At 39.0% G+C, this 16,847-nt stretch overlaps 1 protein-coding gene across 1 annotated transcript in view; it reads right to left on the reverse strand.

Moving 5' to 3' along the window:
- LOC131199928 (cell adhesion molecule DSCAM-like) overlaps positions 1 to 16,829 on the reverse strand; it is a 227,213-nt gene extending 210,384 nt beyond the window's left edge. Inside the window, exon 1 of the mRNA XM_058186220.1 lies at positions 16,699 to 16,829. Coding sequence (XP_058042203.1) covers positions 16,699 to 16,729 — 31 coding nt within the window. The 5' untranslated portion in view covers positions 16,730 to 16,829. The remainder of the gene's footprint in view (positions 1 to 16,698) is intronic.
- Between the last annotated feature and the right edge of the window lie 18 nt (positions 16,830 to 16,847).

The raw sequence follows: 16,847 nt of genomic DNA on the forward strand, positions 1-16,847 counted from the left end.
AGCCAGTTCTGATCTCTTTTACATATCATAAAAATAAGGAATACTGCAGTTATAATCAGTGAAACTTTATTAGAATTGAACATTTCTAACAATAAAGAATACAAACTATTATTACTCTGCATATTAGCATATTTGATCTTCAGAGGATTTTTCCCTCTCTTGGGAGATGTGTGGGTGCGCATGTCTGTGCGTGGGTGCATATGCACATGCTTTGAACCACCACCTACCCCACTGATTTCTTCACTAGGTTTTTCAGAAGTGGTTGGTATGCCCTTGCCTCTAGGGCTGAGGAAGACTGACTGGCCCAAGATCACCCAGCTGGCTTTGTGCCTGAGATTAGAACCCATTGTTTCTCAGTTTCTACACTGGTGCCTTAATCACTACACCTAATCCTAATTACATCTGATCAAATGTTTTTGTCTTTCTGAAATTATGTCATGAGTTTTCCTATCCTGAAACATTGGGATACAAAGGGGAGGGGAGAGATGTTCATCGTTTTCTTCCTCTCTCACTGACAAACGATTATGTTTTAAGAATTTATCTCCCTGTCTAAATGGGTCATTTTTAATTTTCTCTTGCCAAGTGTATGTTTATCAATTTTGTAAATGAGGGATCCAAGAAGTTTTATATTAAGTTATAGGTTATATTTTGAAATATATTGGTATATGAGAATGGAATTAGTGTTCTATATATTAATATCTAGGCCTTTTATCCAATTACCAGTAAGTGCAGTATTTGTTAGCTGGAGAAAATCTGCTTTTCCTCCTGTATAAGCTCTTAAATGGCAGTTAGTCACTATATGATCTGGCAAGGAACATCACACTCACATTAAGGGGAGGATAACTGCTCCATTTAAATATAGAGTCTTGGCAGATGCCATGCAAGGTGCAAAACCTATTCAAAGTTTTCAAGCACTGGCAATGAAACCCACTAATATATTTTTCCTGGAATCTTTTTGTGGTTTTCTTTTTCTTTTTTGTGTGATGCACTACATAATATTATTCTCCAAATTTGACAGTATTCAAGACTGCCAGATTACTTTCCTTTATCAAAAAAGAATGGATATGTTTCAATCAGTGCTGCAAACAAATCCCGATATCCAAGAGACTTTGGTATTTTGTAAAATTGAGGGGAAAGTATTTCTATTTGATTCAAGCATTCGTTTAGCAGAACTTGAAATTTAATTCAAATCTAATGACTTTTTTTACCTAACATGTCCTGGCCTCTCATTTTAAGAGACTTCAGACTATGGATTGGTCTTTAATTCTCACTAACAGAGATGAAATGATAGAAGGTGTTGAAGCTACAGGAACCTTGGGGGCAAGTGACCACGCAATATTGGAATTCAACATTAAGCAAATACAAGTAGTAGAACAAAGTCAAACTAGAGTCTTGGACTTTAAGAGAGCTAATTTCAATAAACTTAGAGAGATCTTGAGAAGGATTCAATGGATGAGAATCCTCAGGGGGAAAACAGCTCAAGAAGCTTGGGAAATTTTGAAAAGTGAGATTATAAAAGCACAGTCTAACACAATACCAATGAAGAAGAAAAATAGTAGATCACAAAAGAAACCAGCATGGATGCATAAAGAACTATCTGACAAATTGAAAGACAAAAAGGACAAATATAAAAAATGGAAAGAGGGCCAAATAACTAAGTCAGAATATCAGCAAATAGCCGAGCCTGTAAAGATGAAGTGAGGAAAGCTAAGGCTCACAATGAACAAAGGCTAGCGACAAAAGTAAAAATAATAAAAAGCTTCTTCCAACATGTTAAAAACAAGAAAAAGTCAAGGAAACAATTGGCCCATTGCTGGGAGAAAGTGGCAAGAAGATGACAAGCAACAGGAGAAAGCAGATCTACTTAACTCATATTTTGCATCTGTCTTTACACAAAAGGAAAAACAATCCAACCTATCAAAACAGCACTACAAAAACAGATTAGAAACACAAGTTAAAATAGGAAGAAAATGGTAAGTGAACACCTGTCTACCCTAGACGAGTTCAAATCACCAGGACGGATGGATTACACCCCAAGGTTCTGAAGGAACTGGCAGGCGTGATCTCAGAACCACTGAACTATATCTTTCAAAGATCCTGGAGCACAGGAGCTGCCAGAGGACTGGAAAAGAGCTGATGTAGTTCCCATCTTCAAAAAGGAAAAAAACAGATCCAGGAAACTACAGACCTATCAGTCTGACCTCAATACCGGGAAGATTCTGGAAAAGATAATCAAGCAACGAATCACGAACACCTAGAAGCAAACAAAGTAATAACCAAAAGCCAACATGGGTTTGTCAAAACAGATCATGCCAGACTAATCTTATCGCATTCTTTGACAAAATGACAAAATTGGTATATGAGAATGGAATTAGTGTTCTATATATTAATATCTAGGCCTTTTATCCAATTACCAGTAAGTGCAGTATTTGTTAGCTAGAGAAAATCTGCTTTTCCTCCTGTATAAGCTCTTAAATGGCAGTTAGTCACTATATGATCTGGCAAGGAACATCACACTCACATTAAGGGGAGGATAACTGCTCCATTTAAATATAGAGTCTTGGCAGATGCCATGCAAGGTGCAAAACCTATTCAAAGTTTTCAAGCACTGGCAATGAAACCCACTAATATATTTTTCCTGGAATCTTTTTGTGGTTTTCTTTTTCTTTTTTGTGTGATGCACTACATAATATTATTCTCCAAATTTGACAGTATTCAAGACTGCCAGATTACCTTCCTTTATCAAAAAAGAATGGATATGTTTCAATCAGTGCTGCAAACAAATCCCGATATCCAAGAGACTTTGGTATTTTGTAAAATTGAGGGGAAAGTATTTCTATTTGATTCAAGCATTCGTTTAGCAGAACTTGAAATTTAATTCAAATCTAATGACTTTTTTTACCTAACATGTCCTGGCCTCTCATTTTAAGAGACTTCAGACTATGGATTGGTCTTTAATTCTCACTAACAGAGATGAAATGATAGAAGGTGTTGAAGCTACAGGAACCTTGGGGGCAAGTGACCACGCAATATTGGAATTCAACATTAAGCAAATACAAGTAGTAGAACAAAGTCAAACTAGAGTCTTGGACTTTAAGAGAGCTAATTTCAATAAACTTAGAGAGATCTTGAGAAGGATTCAATGGATGAGAATCCTCAGGGGGAAAACAGCTCAAGAAGCTTGGGAAATTTTGAAAAGTGAGATTATAAAAGCACAGTCTAACACAATACCAATGAAGAAGAAAAATAGTAGATCACAAAAGAAACCAGCATGGATGCATAAAGAACTATCTGACAAATTGAAAGACAAAAGGACAAATATAAAAAGTGGAAAGAGGGCAAATAACTAAGGCAGAATATCAGCAAATAGCCGAGCCTGTAAAGATGAAGTGAGGAAAGCTAAGGCTCACAATGAACAAAGGCTAGCGACAAAAGTAAAAATAATAAAAAGCTTCTTCCAACATGTTAAAAACAAGAAAAAGTCAAGGAAACAATTGGCCCATTGCTGGGAGAAAGTGGCAAGAAGATGACAAGCAACAGGAGAAAGCAGATCTACTTAACTCATATTTTGCATCTGTCTTTACACAAAAGGAAAAACAATCCAACCTATCAAAACAGCACTACAAAAACAGATTAGAAACACAAGTTAAAATAGGAAGAAAATGGTAAGTGAACACCTGTCTACCCTAGACGAGTTCAAATCACCAGGACGGATGGATTACACCCCAAGGTTCTGAAGGAACTGGCAGGCGTGATCTCAGAACCACTGAACTATATCTTTCAAAGATCCTGGAGCACAGGAGCTGCCAGAGGACTGGAAAAGAGCTGATGTAGTTCCCATCTTCAAAAAGGAAAAAAACAGATCCAGGAAACTACAGACCTATCAGTCTGACCTCAATACCGGGAAGATTCTGGAAAAGATAATCAAGCAACGAATCACGAACACCTAGAAGCAAACAAAGTAATAACCAAAAGCCAACATGGGTTTGTCAAAACAGATCATGCCAGACTAATCTTATCGCATTCTTTGACAAAATGACAAAATTAGTAGACCAGAGGAATGCTGTTGATATAATTTACTTGGACTTCAGTAAAGCATTTGATAAAGTAGACCATAACCTACTACTAGATAAAGTAGAAAAATGTGGGTTAGACAGCACCACCACCAGATGGATTCGTAACTGGCTGACCAACCGCACTCAACGTGTAGTCCTCAACGGAACTACATCCACATGGAGGAAGTATGCAGTGGAGTACCCCAAGGCTCTGTTTTAGGCCCAGTACTCTTCAACATCTTCATCAATGACTTGGACGAGGGATAGATGGGGAACTCATCAAATTTGCAGATGACACCAAGCTGGCAGGAATAGCCAACACTCCAGAAGATAGGCTCAAGTTACAGAAAGATCTTGACAGACTTGAACATTGGGCGCTATCTAACAAAATGAAATTCAACAGTGAAAAAGTAAGGTTCTACATTTAGGCCAAAAACAAAATGCACCAGTACCGTATATGTGGTACCTTGCTCAATAGTAGTACCTGTGAGAGGGATCTTGGAGTCCTAGTGGATAACCATCTAGATATGAGCCAGCAGTGTGCAGCAGCTGTTAAAAAGCCAACACAGTTCTGGGCTGCATAAACAGAGGATAGAATCAAGATCACGTGAAGTGCTAGTACCACTTTATAATGCCTTGGTAAGGCCACACTTGGAATATTGCATCCAGTTTTGGTCGCCACGATGTAAAAAGATGTTGAGACTCTAGAAAGAGTGCAGAGAAGAGCAACAAAGATGATTAGGGACTGGAGGATAAAACATATGAAGAACGGTTGCAGGAACTGGGTATGTCTAGTTTAACAAAAGAAGGACTAGGGAGACATGATAGCAGTGTTCCAATATCTCAGGGGCTGCCACAGAGAAGTGGGAGTCGGGCTGTTCTCCAGAGCACCTGAGGGTAGAACAAGAAGCAATGGGTGGAAACTGATCAAGGAAAGAAGCAACTTAGAACTAAGGAGAAATTTCCTGACAGTTAGAACAATTAATAAGTGGAACAACTTGCCTTCAGAAGTTGTGAATGCTCCAACACTGGAAATTTTTAAGAAAATGTTGGATAACCATCTGACTGAGATGGTGTAGGGTTTCCTGCCTGGGCAGGGGGTTGGACTAGAAGGCCTCCAAGGTCCCTTCCAACTCTGATGTTATGTTATGTTATGATGATCAGATTTCATCTTATTTATTTAATGTGCAGTTTCAAGAAATGTTCTGCTGAGCTTATTGGTTATTTTTTGAAGGCCTTAGTAAAGATATTATCTTACTGTTGATGGTTGTGGATTTTTTTTTCCTTAATGGATTGACTTGGTTGATTCTAAGTATTTTAAATATTTAGAAAAACTTCCATGCTTATCAAGTGTTGTTCTATTAAGTACGTATTATCATTAGCTCTGGTTGGTAACATAAATGAAGACTAGGGGAATCCATTATTGAAGAATTTTGCTAAAAAATAATATGGTGTGCAATGTTTTTCTAGGTCATCTAGCACAGGGATAAGACTGTACCATTGTGGTGCTAAGTGGCTTAAATTGGCTAATCTTCAGGATTTCAGCTCATTGAGAAGTTCTCACACTTCCCTTTACACTACAGTGCAAATAAATATCACCAAGGTCTAGAAAACATATAACACTTCACATCTTTTTTTTCTTTTTGTTTCATTTATACATAAAACTGGATTATAATGAAAGTCATTTCTGAGATGATATCTAAAATACACTATTCTCTGTTAAACATAACAAATATTAACAAGTATCTCAGATCTGTAAAGATTTTTAAACAAAATAACATGATGTTAGGTAAACCAGCACAGAAGCCATTTTTTTATTTTGTTGTGTTTACACAGACATACATACCAATCATGCTACTGGTTTTTGGGATAATTAGTATTATAGTAGCTGCTGAATAGGAGCTTCTGTGACATCACTCTTTCAATTATCAGACACAAATACAATTTCTAGAAATGTGTGTAACAGAAGTTCCAAAGCATACAACATCAGTATTTTAATATTTTTCCAGGTAAACCATCTGTACCCTGAAACATATTATTCTAAGAAGATTTATGACATTCTTTCCATCGTTTGTTTCTTGGATACTAACATTTATAGCTTCAGTTGCACACTTGGACTTATCACTTACATGTCATAAAATACTCCTTCCACTTTTTCCTTAATTTTCTTCTAACTTCAGGGCTTGTAATTCCTCTTTCTGCAGTTCTATTTTCATTCAATTTTCTTTCACTTCTTTTATTTTTTCTATGTCCATTTTCCCCAAGATCCATACTTGATCTAGCCATGTTTTTATGTCCCATATTATGTTCCTGGCCTTCTTCCTTAAGGTTCTTTAAAATCCTTAAATATAAACAGAGCAATCAATGTTAACTTTAGATTTTTATTCATTCCCTTGTCAATATGTATGTATAAGTACACTTACGCTTAAAGCAAATATTCAAAAGAAGCATATAAGATATTCCTTGACTTACAACTTTTCATTCAGCGACTGTTGACAGCCTTGTACAAAGGGATCTACAAGCCCAGCCTGAAGTTATACCCATTGCAGCACCCTCACGGTCATGTGAACAAAATTTGGGCACTTAACAACCTACCCGTGCTTGCAGGCAACCCCAGAGGTGATCTGTGCCCACGTTATTTATCTTCCCAATCCATCCCAACCTGCTAGGTCGCACATTCTCTTTCCCCCTAGCATAACGCAATCCAGTTATCTTTTCCACTGATCTCCTTTGGGAAGGAGCTGGTCCACTGTGCAGCCTTTCTACATTGAGGCTGCATGATATTGTCCAAAAAGTGGAAGGTCCTGGGACCCAGCAGGGTGGGAAATGCTCCAACACTGGAAATTTTTAAGAAAATGTTGGATAACCATCTGACTGAGATGGTGTAGGGTTTCCTGCCTGGGCAGGGGGTTGGACTAGAAGGCCTCCAAGGTCCCTTCCAACTCTGATGTTATGTTATGTTATGATGATCAGATTTCATCTTATTTATTTAATGTGCAGTTTCAAGAAATGTTCTGCTGAGCTTATTGGTTATTTTTTGAAGGCCTTAGTAAAGATATTATCTTACTGTTGATGGTTGTGGATTTTTTTTTCCTTAATGGATTGACTTGGTTGATTCTAAGTATTTTAATATTTAGAAAAACTACCATGCTTATCAAGTGTTGTTCTATTAAGTACGTATTATCATTAGCTCTGGTTGGTAACATAAATGAAGACTAGGGGAATCCATTATTGAAGAATTTTGCTAAAAAATAATATGGTGTGCAATGTTTTTCTAGGTCATCTAGCACAGGGATAAGACTGTACCATTGTGGTGCTAAGTGGCTTAAATTGGCTAATCTTCAGGATTTCAGCTCATTGAGAAGTTCTCACACTTCCCTTTACACTGTAGTGCAAATAAATATCACCAAGGTCTAGAAAACATATAACACTTCACATCTTTTTTTTCTTTTTGTTTCATTTATACATAAAACTGGATTATAATGAAAGTCATTTCTGAGATGATATCTAAAATACACTATTCTCTGTTAAACATAACAAATATTAACAAGTATCTCAGATCTGTAAAGATTTTTAAACAAAATAACATGATGTTAGGTAAACCAGCACAGAAGCCATTTTTTTATTTTGTTGTGTTTACACAGACATACATACCAATCATGCTACTGGTTTTTGGGATAATTAGTATTATAGTAGCTGCTGAATAGGAGCTTCTTGGAAGCTCAAACATTCTCTGCCTCGCATAAAGCCACACTTCATCTCCGATTTTCTCTCTGTCACCTTTCATATTGTTTGATCAGAATTCTGCCAAATAGCTTCCTAGAGACACTAAATTACATCCCTTTACTTTCTGTATTCATTCTATTTTTCTCTTTGCAAAGGACAACTGTGACATCACTCTTTCAATTATCAGACACAAATACAATCTCTAGACATGTATGTAACAGAAGTTCCAAAGCATACAACATCTGTATTTTAATATTTTTCCAGGTAAACCATCTGCACCCTGAAACATATTATTCTAAGAAGATTTATGACATTCTTTCCATCGTTTGTTTCTTGGATACTAACATTTATAGCTTCAGTTGCACACTTGGACTTATCACTTACATGTCATAAAATACTCCTTCCACTTTTTCCTTAATTTTCTTCTAACTTCAGGGCTTGTAATTCCTCTTTCTGCAGTTCTATTTTCATTCAATTTTCTTTCACTTCTTTTACTTTTTTCTATGTCCATTTCCCCCAAGATCCATACTTGATCTAGCCATGTTTTTATGTCCCATATTATGTTCCTGGCCTTCTTCCTTAAGGTTCTTTAAAATCCTTAAATATAAACAGAGCAATCAATGTTAACTTTAGATTTTTATTCATTCCCTTGTCAATATGTATGTATAAGTACACTTACGCTTAAAGCAAATATTCAAAAGAAGCATATATGATATTCCTTGACTTACAACTTTTCATTCAGCGACTGTTGACAGCCTTGTACAAAGGGATCTACAAGCCCAGCCTGAAGTTATACCCATTGCAGCACCCTCACGGTCATGTGAACAAAATTTGGGCACTTAACAACCTACCCGTGCTTGCAGCCAACCCCAGAGGTGATCTGTGCCCACGTTATTTATCTTCCCAATCCATCCCAACCTGCTAGGTCGCACATTCTCTTTCCCCCTAGCATAACGCAATCCAGTTATCTTTTCCACTGATCTCCTTTGGGAAGGAGCTGGTCCACTGTGCAGCCTTTCTACATTGAGGCTGCATGATATTGTCCAAAAAGTGGAAGGTCCTGGGACCCAGCAGGGTGGGAAATAGATAGGAAGTGGGGAAGGCCCTGGGCGGCCCAGGGAAGACCACATGTGAGCTGGTCAGGTGCTGCAATGTGAGCCTCGGCCTGCAATGGGAAGAGCAGGAATTGTGGTTGTTAAGTGATCATGTGGGCACTTCACTTAATGACCACTATGACTTATGGCCGTAATGGGCAGGCTCCATTAGAATTGGAAATTGAGGACTACCTGTTCATCTAAGTTACAGTCCACAATAGGGAAAACACATGTCAACATCATCCTATAATCTAAATGCAGAACTGGGAATACCTGTATTTGGGGGATACTCATTGCCATATTATTTCATCCACAGATCTCTGCATGATCGATAAATTGATTGTGTCTCATTAAATCACTGTGACTGTTAGAAATGATATAGATTTTCTCCATGGCAATATGTCTCTAAACTGGTCTTTCAGATCTTCCAATGGTAATCTTTAGCCATTGTAACTGAGTCCATCCAACTTGCTATCCTTCTCTTCTTCTGTTTCCTTCAATTTTTCCAGCATAAGAGCCTTCTCTAAAGAGCTAGATCTTCTCACAATGGGTCCAAAGTAGGATAATCTGTTCTGGACATTAATACTTCAAGTGAGAAGTCTGGGTTGACTTGTTTAATGCTACATTTGTCTGTTTTCTTAATTGTCCACAGTCTTTTCAGCATTCTTTTCCAACACCAAGTTTCAATATTCTTCCTGTCCTGCTTCTTCAAACTCTTTGTACATATAGAGACATCACAGCATGAATATATTTTCCAAGGCCATAACAGTTGCCCTGCAAAGTACTAGTCTGTTGCATATTTCTTGACTGCTTTTCCTACAAAGTTGATGATTGGTATTAAAAGGCATAAATTATCCATCTCTTTTGATATATTTATCAGGACTAAGGTTGGTTATTCTACTTGTTGCCATTAATTCAGTCTTGTTTATATTTTAGTCTCACTTTCTCACTGTGCTCTTTAACTTTTATTACTGGAATTTTCTGATCCTTTTGTTTTTGGCCATCAGGTTTATGTCATCAGCAGTTATTGATGTTTATTTCTCTCACTACAAAATCATGCTCATCTTCTTGTAATCCAGCTTCCCTTAATATATATTCTGAACATAGGTTGAATAAAGAAGAAAAGATGCAGCCTTGTGCCACTCTATTGCCAACCTCAAGCCACTCTGTTTCACCATGCTCCGTCTATATTCTGGCTTCCTGATCTGTATATAAATTTCCATTTTCTGAGAACGATGATATATTTTTAGGATTTCCATTTTCTGAGATTGTTTCGCATCTTGGAGTGATTGATCATTCTCTTCCTTAGCTTAATTGGAACTTGCACCTGAGGGGTTTGGGACCTGTTCCACACTCAGCATCTGCTCATGACTTTGATGCCTCCTTCTTCCTTTAGCAATAAGATAGTTGATTTTAGTGTATAGAGTTTGTATACTTGTATACTTTACACTTTGTATAGACTGTCTTTTTTCAAAGCGTATGTTGACTATGAAGAAACTAGAAGAATAAAATATGTAGGTAACAACTCTTCCTTATTTCAATTTCCTAAACTGTACAGTCCAAGTACGTTTTCCTCTTTAATGTTTCTACCTTTGGCTTTCTAGTCTCCATTCACAAGCAGCACATCTTGCCTGCATGTTTAACTTCAAACTGAACTTGATAATAAAACTCATTAACCTTACCTTCTTACATATTGGTGGTTGGAATATAGGCTTCAATGATTGTCATATTAAAGCATTGGTCAGAAAACTTAATAGATATTATTCAGTCATTGATTGCTTTGTGGCCAATAACTATTCTTGCTACCTCCAACAAGATTCTTTCTTTGTTATCTTCTGAGTAATAAACAGTGTGATTTTCTGACTAAAAGTGTCCAATCTCAGTCCATCTTAGTTTACTGATGTCTGAGCTAGTTGTTTCATGTTTTACTGTATTGACATTTCCCACATACATGCTTCTTACATTATATGTTTCTTACTGTAAAACAATATTTTGCAGCTTCTAATTTTCTTTTCTTATGTGACAATATCAGCAATTACCATATGTTTGGACTATAAGATGCACCTGACTATAAGAGGCATCTAGGTTTTGAAGAGGAAAGAAAAAAAAATTCTGAACCAAATGGTGTAGTAATATATTTAATAAAATATAGCAGAATAATATTTCAACCATGTAAAGTTAACAGCGGTATTAAGAACCATCATCACTGTCATTAACAAATGAGGAGAGACTTTAAGATTCAAGCACTATTTTTCCTGGAAACCCCAAGAACTCATCATCGCTAGTGTCAGAATTTAGGAAGCTCAGTTGCTCACAATCACTGATACCACTTTCTTCGCTACCTTCATATATATCATCTTCAGTTCCATCTAAGGCATTGCTGATGCCACATTTTTTGAATGACCGAGCAACGATTTCGTCCTTCACTGAGTGCCATGATGTTTTCACCCATTCACAAACTTGAGTGATAGTGGACCCCCTCAATTGTCCAGTAGGTGTCAGATCATGATTACCAGCAGCCATCCATTTGTTCCACTCTTCTTGCATATAGACTTTAAATGGTTTGTTGATGGAAATGTCAAGAGGCTGCAACTAGCTGGTAAGTCTCCCAGGAATTATAGCTAGATGACTCTTCACTTCTTTAAATCTTTTTTTGTGTGTGGTTTCACTAATATTGCTCTAAACTAGTTGAACACTAATAAAGCAGTTTTTTTCAGAAGCCCTCCAAGACGTTTGGACCACACTTTTTCAACCCATACTCTCATTCCATTTTCGTCCATCCATCCTTTCTCATGGACATGCACAACAACACCTTTTGGAATCACTTCTTTTTTTCCTGAAGGCCATCATTCTGCTAAACAAATAATTCCATCAACATTGTCAGACTATTTACTGAATCTGCACTATTAATCGTTTCATAGTTCCCATCACCAATCTCTTTCCACTTATGACTGTATAACTTGTTGCTGGCAATCCTTATGATTTATATTGATATATTGACCATCAATTGTGTTGTAAATGTTGTACCTTGATGAACGTATCTTTTCTTTTATGTACACTGAGAGCATATGCACCAAGACAAATTCCTTGTGTGTCCAATCACACTTGGCCAATAAAAATTCTATTCTATTCTATTCTATTTGAGAAGGTTTTTCTTTTGAATATTAACATTGGTGGCAATTTGGTGCTGTCTGCACAGCAGGACAACACAACCATGTAAGGAGTTTTCACGGTTATGCTTTTGGCACCTTTCAGATCAACAGTCTTATTAGATGGCACGTCAAAGGTTAGTGGGCATTTCATCCATATTCCCAATCTGGCCAATTTCAAAATGATTTTTCTTCCTAGCATCTATTACAAATGTATGAAAAGACAGAATCGTCATACATTCATACTCTTTTGGCATTCTTTACACAATTCTAGTGTTGGTGCACATAGCAAGGCCATATCGCCTCATAAATCTGAAGCACCACAATGGTGATCCAGTAAAATCCTGGATGCCTTTCTGTACAGCATTGTGTTTGGCTTCATATATTACCATTTTTGTGGAAACTGGAAGCCATTATTCCGGTGACGTGTGATCCATTCTTTCATGTCCACCACTTTGCAGTAAGCCCATGAAAGTTGTGTTTACTTTTATCTTATACTTTTTGCAGCTGATCCACCTGTTTCCTCCACTCTCTTATCATTTTTTCAGCTGGAGGTGGTCCAAAATGTTTCTCCGCTGCTCTATTTCCATGTTCCTCAGCATATTTCACTACTTCCAGTTTAAAAGAAAATTTATATGCTTGTCTTTTCTGCTTTGACATCCTTGTACTAGATATGTAGCGTCAGGAGGTACCGTAGTATTTTTCTGCAAGAAAGAACAGTAATGTGTCCTTTATAACAATACAGAGCATTGTAACTGAAATCAAGTTCATACATTCATACACAAGTATACCGTATACACTACATGCCACTCTAGCTCATTATGCCCCTGCCCTAAACTAATAATAGATTCATACTCTTTTGGCATTGAAAATTTTGGCAGCTGAAAATTTTAGGACTTTAGTGATTCTTTTTCTCCCGGAAAAAAAAATCTAGCCATGTTATCTTTACAAAGACAAACAGGCAGGCTCTAGCATGCCTGCCCATGCTAATAAAACACAGTCTGCCACCCCCAAATTGCATCAATGGCTGCGGTGGGGAAAGAAGTCATGCCATGCCCAGCAATGGGGGGGGGGAATGGATGGCAGGAGGAGCCCCATCTCGCCACGCACACACCAGTGAAAGGCAGCGGCAACCCGGCAACCCAATGATTCCCTTGCCTGCCCTGTCCAGCACTGGAAGCCATGCCATACCTCTCTCTGGGTCTCTGGACTCACAGTCCAGGCGGTGTAGCAGTCCAGGCAGTGCAGCAGGCAACAGTGGTGCAGCAGGTGGCAGCTGTGCGGCAGGCAGCGGGGCACCAGGTGGTGGTGGGTGGCAGGTGGCAGTGGGGTGGCAGGTGGCGGGGCGGCAGGTGGCAGGGTGGCAGGCAGTAGCAGGGCGGGAGGCCAAGTGGTGGGGTGGCAGGCCAGGTGGGGCAGCAGGCCAGGCAGGGCGGCGGTGGGGCAGGCCCGGTGGAGGGACAGCAGGCCAGGCAGCAGGTCGGCAGGTGGTGGCTGGGCCTCCTGCACCATCCTGGAAGCCAAACAGGGTGTGGAGGGGGCACACAACACCCCTGTGCCCCATTTTGGGCCTGGAAGGCCTCCTGCAATAACCTGGAATCCAAAATGGGGCATGCGGGGGGACTCCTCGGAGGGACGGGGGTGAGGCAGGGCCAGCCCAAGGCGGGGTTAGCCGGTTCTCTGAACTGGTAAAAAACTTAACAAGTAGTTCACCCAAACTGGTGCAAACCGACCGCAGCCCACCTCTGGGCGGAGCCAACACATGATGCATTCGGCCCACAGGCCATGAGTTTGACACCCTTGTTCTAATCCAATCCTACACCATTTCAGACAAATGGTTATCCAATCTCTTCTTAAAAACCTCCGGTATTAGAGTACTCGCAAATTCTGGAGGCAAGCCATTCCATTTGTTAATTGTTCTGTCAGGAAATTTCTCCTTAGTTCTAGGTTGGTTCTTTCCTTGATTTGTTCCCATCCATTGCTTCTTGTCCTGCCTTCAGGTACTTTGGGGAATAGGTTGATCCCCTTTTCTTTATGGCAGCCCCTCAAATATTAGAACACTGCTATAATGTTACTCCTAGTCCTTCTTTTCACTAGAGTAGATATACTCAGTTCCTGCAACCATTCTTCATATGTTTTAAATAATTAAACTATATGTTAAATAATTAAACTAAAATTTTCTATTCTTAAATGTTAGACTTTTGGTCCCTCCTGTGGCTAATGTTGAAATAGAGCTTAAATACAAGTGAGGTTGCTCTCTAGATATAGTTTGTAATACACAGATGTATAAAAAATGCAGATGAAGAAAATGATGAAGAAAAAAATAAGCTGAAAAGAAAAAATGGTATTACAACTAAAGATAAAAAGAATGAAGTATCAGTTTGTAGTTAGTCTAAGAGGTTATAAAATAAGTAATAGTTTGTAATAATACTCAAGAGGTTATTTCCTTTAAAAATATTGTAATCTTTATAGTTTGCAATCCACAGAAGAAAGGAGTGTTTTAATGCAGCCAAATAGAATCCGAGGTGTCTTATTGCAGTTTAGAGCACAGTTTCACAATCCTGGTAAATCAGTTTACAATCCTTATAAATTACAGTCTTGCTTTGTGGTTACTCTAAACAAGACTTGCCTTGTAACAGTCTGGTAATGTAAACAAAGTCTTGAATAAATGATCAGTATTTTCAGAATCATTCAATACATAAAATTCACAAATAAACAAATAATAAATAAAATTCAAGAAGTAGCTCACTCAATTATAAGACCTGGTCTTATTTTCTTCTGGGTTCTGAAATAAGCACTAGGGGTTATTTTCAGGGATGTCTTATTTCTTTTGAGTGCCACTGCTGCGAGGCGGAAGGGGATGGAGCTGCCCCATGTGCCCTGCACCAGCTTACCTCGGGGTCTCTGCAGCCAGGCCATCCATGCCCTGACACCTGCCTCTCCTCATGGCTGCAGCAACAGAGTGTTGCTCAGCCTCCTGCTCCATTGCAGCCTCGAGCAAGCAGAAGAAGTGGGCTGGCGACCACACTGGGTCTCTTGCTAGAAAGGGCAGTTGTCAGGGCGTGGATGGCCTGGCTGCGGGGGCCCTAAGTTAAGCCGATGCAGGCCGCATGGGGCAGCTCCATGCCCTCACCTTGTGGCCGCAGCACTGGTGCGTCGCTTGGCCTCCTGCTCCGATGCTGGAACAAAAAGCGGGCTAGCCACCACGTGGGTTCCTGCTGCACATGGCTGTTGGTGATGCTGCCGTGAGGCAGTTGTTGGGGCATGGGTGGCCTGGCTGTGGGGGCCCTGAAGTAAGCTGGTGTGCATTTGGGAGATCCACTTCCCCCTCGCCTCACCTCACCACGTATTGGAGGCACCATGAGCAACCAGACAGAATGGCCAGCTGGCTGGTGGCAGAGATGTTTATGTAGGGCTTATATTGGGCACGCACAGAAAACATGCTAGGTCTTTTTTTTGGATTGGTCTTATTTTCAGGGAAACATGGTAGTAATTTGAGGTTTTTTACCTTGGAATATGTATGCATGACATCATCTGTTACTTATGTATTTATCTCTCCTGCTTTTCTAAGATGTATAGGTAGGAGTGCAATTCTTGTTGGGTATGGGCCTTCTGTCGATATTCTTTGGAGAGAATCTCACTAATATGTGCTGTCTAATAAACACTGCAGTAAGCCTTGATTATTTGCCTTGGATCCTACATTTGATTCCACACTTGTAAACAAGATAGAGAATGTACCTAATGTACCAGCCTCAGTCACTCCATTGCTATATACAACATTCCCTGGTAATAGTGAAAACACTAGCAGTCAGTTTTGGCAGATTTGGGATAGTGCGTCCCAACTCTGTAACCAAATCACACTTTTACCTCAAGCACGCTCTGTTATTGTAATATAAAATGGGATATCTAATTTACAGACCTGGAAGTACACAACCCACAAACTAGGAGTAGAATACCATGCATAGATGACACAGGCAAGATGTAGGCATTTATTGCACCTATACTGTCATATAACTTTGGTCAGTTGAAGTAGTGATTAGTTATCCCTTTTCCTTCACAATGGCCTTCTCCAGTTCAAGAAACATGGACAAAACTGTGTCTAGGCAATGAATAATTATCTTCTAATACTCATAACTATTACTTGCTTTACTGCAAGACACTTTTGGCACTAAGCATATTATGTCTTGTTCATACAGTGACAATCGTGAATTAACTATGGTCTGTTGAACAATAATTTTGGGGATCAAACATTACTCTCATCCATAAATTTACAAACAAACCAGAGTTCATACAACATGCTCAAGCAAGACAAACCAACTCACATTATGGCATAGTCAAATATATGACCTCAGCTTACAAAGGACACCTTTTGTATCTGATGGGTACTATGAGTAAATGCTGTATATAGGCAGCCAATAGAAGAGAATAATTATTGTTATAGTTCAATAGTTATATACTCTGTTTATAACTAGGGTAATAAAATCTAAAAACCTAAAAATGGTGTACTGATGATGTTACCTAGTCAGGTTATGAAATGTCTGCAAGTGAACACCAAGCTCAGAGAGCACCAAGGACTCCAAAAATCGGTACCATTAGCCAGGCCTAACGTCTAAAAATAAAAATGCTGGAACGAGAGGCTGAGATGGGGGTTTCCAATAAAAATGCATGAGAGACCTTGCCTGTATGAGAGCCATGTGATCGTCATGATCAGGAGACTCTGGTGGTGGTCAGGAAAGCTGTTGTCATCAATGGCTCCTTTCTCAGGGGTTACAGGATTCTAAACCATGGACAAATTGACCTCCGGGTTTGTGAGAAAGTGTATT

Source organism: Ahaetulla prasina, chromosome 5, assembly GCF_028640845.1.
Source record: "Ahaetulla prasina isolate Xishuangbanna chromosome 5, ASM2864084v1, whole genome shotgun sequence".
Taxonomy (NCBI): Eukaryota; Metazoa; Chordata; class Lepidosauria; order Squamata; family Colubridae; genus Ahaetulla; species Ahaetulla prasina.